Here is a 6,153-nt window from a genome sequence, read left to right on the forward strand (position 1 = left end):
GGCGCAGGCAGAGCTACCGGGCTGTTGTTTTGTCAAGAGCTTGTTTCATCCTGTCCCAGTACAACAGGAAATGTGGCAACGGTTTATGGTTAAAAGCTTCTGTTTTTCTTCCTTCGGAGAGAATTGCATGTTCTGCAGCAGAGACTTTGTAAACCAGAGATCTGGGTAGAGTCGTGAGGAGCAAGAAGTAGCTGATCTAATCGTACATGGTGGAAGGAGCAGCACTTCCCTTCCCTGGCCTGGTTTGGGCCCTGCTCACAGCTGGGTTTTGGTCTGTAAAAGACATACATGATTGCAAGTTTCTTCTCCCTTGAGCCTGAGGGTGCCAGAGGAAGGGGAGCTGGCAGAGTATTGTGGTAGGGTTTCTTCCGTGCCACCCCTAGGGTGGAAGTGAAGAGCTGTCTTGCGGCGCTGCACTGTTCTGTTGCAGCATTGGTCCGGATAACTCACAACCCGTTGCAGTTTTCCTTTTCAAATCAAAGCACTGCTAAGAACTGGCCGTAGACGTTGCCACTGTGAAAAGTGGTAACTTCTGGTTGGGTTTTTGCACCGCGACTGACATGTGAGGGATGAAGGGCTGGGGGGTTCCCATGTTGGATTATGTTGTCCACACAAGCTGCTGTTTCAGAGGTGCAGCGTTAAGTCGTGCAGGTCACAGAGCCACGGGCCCCATGCGGGGACACTGCTCTTGTTTTTTCAGTGCAGATTGGTTTTCTCTGCACACCTTAAATTGTGCTGCAGTGGAAATTGTTAAACCATCTGTCACTGACACTGGGAGCTTAATAAAGCAAATTAATTCCACGCTGGGTGGAAGATGACGTATAAAATGACCCTGAGAGAACACATTGTGGCTGTTAAACCCTGTGTTTGTCCAATTGTCATAATGCAGGGTTTCGTTTTCAGTTAGAGTTGCATGTGGAAGGAGAGAACAACCTGTTACCCATAGCTGTGGCTGCACGAGCACCTAAGTTGTGACGGCCAAGGGTCGGAATTCTGTTTCCTTAGGGCAATTCTGACATCAGGGTGTTGAATCTTCCAGCTGAAGATGAAGGCTCAGTGTGGTGGAAGTGCTGGGTTATGCTGGTTGAGCAGTGGTGGCTGGAGCGCTCTTGGATGCGCTCCAGCGGGATCCTGGGGTCTATGGATGCTTTGGCTTATGTTTGGATTAGTCCCAAACAAGTAGATGTGGTAAATAAATCATGTGCCCTTTCCTAATGTGCTTTCCAAGACGAGTGTCTGAGTGTGAAGAAGCTGCAGGATGGGCAGAGGAAAGCAGCAGTTTGGGAAAACCTTTATGTAGGTGGGAACCGAGCTGTCAACCGCATTCCCTGGTGCTGCTGGGGCAGGAGGCGAGAAGGGCAAGTGCCCCCCTGCCAGGGCATATCCCAGCTTCTGGCTGCTTCCAGCAGGGACACCACACACTGAACTGTCATCCACGCCTCTGTCCAACCTGGCCGTGAACGCTGCCAGGGATGGGTCAGGGTGTGAGAGCTGTGACATGGTGCCACCACACCGTGGTCCTGAGCCAGGCTTCCTGGGCTGTGCGTGAGGAATGTTCCCCAGAGCATGAAGCGATTAACATCTGCCTTGTGCCTGCTGGAGCCCTGGGGACCGGCTCCGCTCCGGCTCCCGCGGCTCTGGATGCGCCGTGCATCCTCCATGGAAACCGGGCGGCGTCAGCGCACGAGCTGCTCCAAAAGCTCTTAATTGCTGGCACACACAGTTTTCCTCAGCTGGAAACATCACAAGAGGGGAGGGACTTGTCCCAGTGGAGAGAAGCAAATTGCAGTGACAGGGACAGACTGAGCCCCATTGGCTTTCGTGGTGCGTGTCTGGATGGATGCTGGTGGGCACCGGGTTGTGTCTGTGCACTGAAGGACAGTGTATGTGCTCAGCACGTCTTACCCCTGCAGACACAAGTCTCTTTGCATGCAGGAGGGCTGCACCCAGTGCTGGCTCACTGGGTGACTTTGGGGGCAGCCCTGGTGGGTGCCAGCATGGCTGTGCCAGGCTCCAGCGCTGGGAAATGGGTGATGTGAGGAAGTGGAGGGTTTCTGAGTGTGCATCTTCCCTTAACTTAAAGGGAAGTTTTTCACTGTTTTAAATTCTCCTCTCCTCCCCAGTGCTGCTCTTGAAAATCTCAGTCCTTGGTGTTACTTCTGGGCAGCTCATCAGCTGTGTGCAGCCACCTAAGACCTATTGCGGTCAATGGATTGCAAGGAAGTGTGTGCTGAAGGACTTCGTCAAATTGTGGAGTTGAAACTGCCATTATCATGAATGGATGTTCATGTGCAATTCTGAAATACCCCAGGAAAGCTTTCCTTTATTTTAGAACCATAGAATCCCAGCCTGGTTTGGGTTGAAGGGACCTTAAAGCTCCTCCAGCTCCAACCCCTGCCCTGGGCAGGGACACCTTCCACTAGAGCAGGTTGCTCCAAGCCCCTGTGTCCAACCTGGCCTTGAACACTGCCAGGGATGGGGCAGCCACAGCTTTTCTGGGCACCCTGTGCCAGCGCCTCAGCACCCTCACAGGGAAGAGCTTCTGCCCAAGAGCTCATCTCAGTCTCCCCTCTGTCAGGTTAAAGCCATTCCCCTTGTCCTGTCCCTCCATCCCTTGTCCAAAGCCCCTCTGCAGGTTTTAAGGCCCTGAACAAGGAGATGACTCTAACACAATGTCCGTGCTCCTCCATGCGGTTGCTGCTCCGGGTCGGTGTTCCCAGAGGTCTCATGCTCTTTGCGAATCTCCAGCAGAAGTTGTGAGCTCTCACTTGGGAATCACTTGAAGGACTCTGGGGCTCTGGACTCCCAGCCTGTAGCTGTCCTGCCAGATTGCAACCAGGATTCCAGCTTGTCCTGTGCTTGATTATCCTCCTAAAAGAAATATCATGGGTAGCCTTGGGCAATCCTGGCTTATTTACAGCTTGCTGCATCCTTGTGTGCTGTGGGGCTGCTTGGGAATAGAGCAGCTTTGCTCCCAAGGTTCTTTTTTCCCCTTTTTTCCCTTACTTAGAGGTGACAGTTTTCATTCCGAGCCTCACCAGCCTCGATAGCACATCCCTTCATGCTTCCTGCCCTCACTAATTCTAACTCCTGAGCAAGCCCACATAAAATATGGGATTGCTGCTCGTGGATTCAGGCTGAATGTATTCACAGCCTGTCTCCGGGGAAGGGGGTGAGTTATGGAAAGGCAGCAGAGCGTCGATGAAATCCATGCTGAGCATGGTCCAGGACACATCCAGGCTTGTCGCAGCAGGTCCGGGTTTGGGATGCTGCAGGCTGTGCTTTAGAGGAAACCTGCTCTCTCAGAGGCATGGAAAGCCCCTCTGCTGAAAGGCTTTGGGTAACCCGGTGGTGTCAGACCTTGAAGCACAAGATGAGCCTTGTGCAGGGAGTTTCCAGTGGTCTCGTGGCAATAAAGTCATCGAGGCCTCTCGGATGCTCTAAGTGCTGCTGCTGGTTTGTGTCTGGCACCACAGGCTGATGTGACCAGTGTCCCTGCGCTGGAGCCTCACCTCTGGTACCTCATGGGGATGCTCCTCAGCCGTGTGTCCTCGCAGGCTGCCCACAGAGACCTGCGGTGCAGGGGGCTCAGTCCTGTCCTTGCAGCAGGTTATTTCCCATGAGGAGACCCAGAGGTGGCTGCTGGGCTTTACCAGGCACCAGGGAGCTCCTGGGTTAGTTTAGCTCCTTGTGCTTAATCCTTTTTAATAGGTTTTCTTAGCCCACTTGTGAGTTCACATCAGGGTTACACAAGTCCTTGCTTCCATCGCACGAGTACAGGAGCATTAACTCTGCTGTTGATGCTCCTGTAGCTCTGTTAATGCAGACTGTTCTAGTTGGACACTGAAGGTGCTGTTGTCTGAAGTACCTGGTTTGGGCTTGATGCATCCACAGGGGATGGGGATGGGATGCAGGGGGCTGTCCCCAGAGGCACTTGCTGCCTGTCTGCTGGGGCATGGCTGCGGCTCAGTAGCTTCAGCTTTGTGCTCTGGGTTTCCCTCCCCTCCTTGCCCTGCTCCACGGGGCACTGGGTGCCGTGGTGGGGATCACATCCTGACACTCCGTTTCCAGGGTGTCAGTGGGCCCCTGCAGCCGGTGCCATGGTCCTTGGGCAGATGGGAGGTGGGAGCATGGCTCAGGCACTCGCTTGGGGCTGCTGCAGAGAAACCATCTGCAAACGCATGTTCCCGGTGCCTCATCAGAGCCTCTTCAGGCTCCCCCAGCACTTCCTGCTCTGTCCCTGTGTCCTGGAGGAAGGCAGCCGCCACCCCCAGAGCCTTACTGCAAACCCAACGTGTCACCCGCCTCCTGCAAACCCATTCATCGCCTCTCTCGGCCATTCTAAACCCTGGCTTGCATTTGGGAAGCTCCGTGAGCTGCCTCTCTGCAATGGGGTTGTGTTTTCCCATCATTTGTTAACGACGTTCCCATGTGTGACCTGCAGGTAAAGCCCATTTGTTGCTTTGCCTTCCAAAAGGATATTCCCCAAGCAAACCCACACGTGGACAGGCACCGAATGGCATTTGCTGGGGGCTGGGGTGCCTTGACTGGGTTTGCAGCGGCTGATGTGTTTGTACCACGTTGTGTGGTACAAATTGTACCACCTTGTGTGATTCTGCTGCTCTGAGCCATGGTTCCCACAGCGCTGGGTAAGAGCAGTGAGGAGTGAGCAGCAGAGATTTAGCTTCGGGCTCTGCCCGGGTGAAGCTGCTGGAAGCACGTGTGCTTTGAAGGGGCTGCCTGGCTTGGGTAGGCAAAGTCATGAATACTAGAAATAGGATGTGACTATTATGGGATATTTCCTTGCAAAACACTCAGCAGGTGGAGTTGGTCTTTTTGAAAGCAGGTTTTAGAGGCTGGGTTCTCTGCCTTGGATTGTGTTGGGATGCATTTCCTGCTCTGTGCCTTTGGTGGGCTTTGTGTTACCCTCCACTGCCTGTTACTGGTGCACAGAGGTGGTTTGGGGCAGCGATGTGGCATCCTGCGCAGGAAGCCTCTTGGCTGTAGGGACCATCTCTGCCATCACACTGCTGGGGTTGAGCTCAGGGTCTGTGCAGCCTCTTGTTCCTGCATTTCCCGAGAAGGCAGAGTTACCCAACACACGTTAACAGCTAAAGCCTGTCTCGTCTCTTCTGATTTCAGAATGTAACACAAACAGTAGAAGAAGAGAAACCGGAGCCCCCGACCATCCAGGAGATCAAACAGAGGATTGAGAAGTACAATGCGAAAGTTACAAACTGCCTATTGATGAAGCTGGTATGTATTGGGCTCTATTCACCTAATAAGCAGGGAATAAAACATGAGGAATACAGCTGGGAGATCCTGCTGACTGTGAGGGTAGCGACATTCCCAGAGGTTTCAAATGCTCACTTAAGTGCAACTACAAATTACATGTAATGGTTTCCATAACTGACTTGTAGCAGCGTTGGTTTTAAATAAGACACGAGGGAGGGATGAGTCAGTACAGAGGGGAAGGAACAGGAAAAAATCAGTAGTGCCTAACCCGAAATGATGGGTTACTTCTTACGTGATTGATAAGAAACCCTCCAACTCCCAGCAGGACCGAGGTCCTGCAGTCACTCTCTAGGCTAGAAAACCCCTAGTAGGAGTTGGGAAGGCCTGGAAAGACTCCCAGGAGCCTGACCCCCCTCTCCTTTGCTTCAGAACGAGGATGGTACCTACACGGGATTCATCAAAGTGCATTTGAAGCTGCGGCGCCCTGTGACGGTGCCGGCGGGGATCCGGCCACAGTCCATCTACGATGCCCTCAAGGAGGTGAACCTGGCTGACATGACGGACAAGAGAACCTCCTTCTACCTGCCGCTGGATGCCATCAAGCAGCTGCACATCAGCAGCACGACCACGGTGAGCGAGGTGATCCAGGGGCTCCTCAAGAAATTCATGGTGGTGGATAACCCCCAGAAGTTTGCACTTTTCAAGGAGATGCGGAAAGATGGGCAAGGTGAGTCCGTGCTCTGAGCCAACAGCTTCCCCGCGGTACAGAGATGTACCTGAAGGCTTCTTATAGGACTTGGTGTGTCAGGAAGGCAAATGAATTGACCTGCTTGAGCGAGGTCCATGGAGCTGCTGCGAGGGCTGGAGCAGCCCTGCTCTGGAGCCAGGCTGACAGAGCTGGGCTGTGGAAGAAGGGCG

The 6,153-nt window shown here is 53.4% G+C and overlaps 1 protein-coding gene across 1 annotated transcript in view; it reads left to right on the forward strand.

Annotated features, from left to right (window-relative positions):
• The window catches only part of RASSF1 (Ras association (RalGDS/AF-6) domain family member 1), a gene marked incomplete at its 5' end in the record, with an annotated part of 17,813 nt that overhangs the window by 9,955 nt on the left and 1,705 nt on the right, over positions 1-6,153 (forward strand). The window contains 2 exons of the mRNA XM_010019850.1: positions 5,143-5,256; positions 5,665-5,962. Coding sequence (XP_010018152.1) covers positions 5,143-5,256; positions 5,665-5,962 — 412 coding nt within the window. The remainder of the gene's footprint in view (positions 1-5,142; positions 5,257-5,664; positions 5,963-6,153) is intronic.

The sequence above is a fragment of the Nestor notabilis genome, unplaced genomic scaffold (assembly GCF_000696875.1).
Source record: "Nestor notabilis isolate BGI_N333 unplaced genomic scaffold, ASM69687v1 scaffold9950, whole genome shotgun sequence".
Lineage (NCBI taxonomy): Eukaryota > Metazoa > Chordata > Aves > Psittaciformes > Psittacidae > Nestor > Nestor notabilis.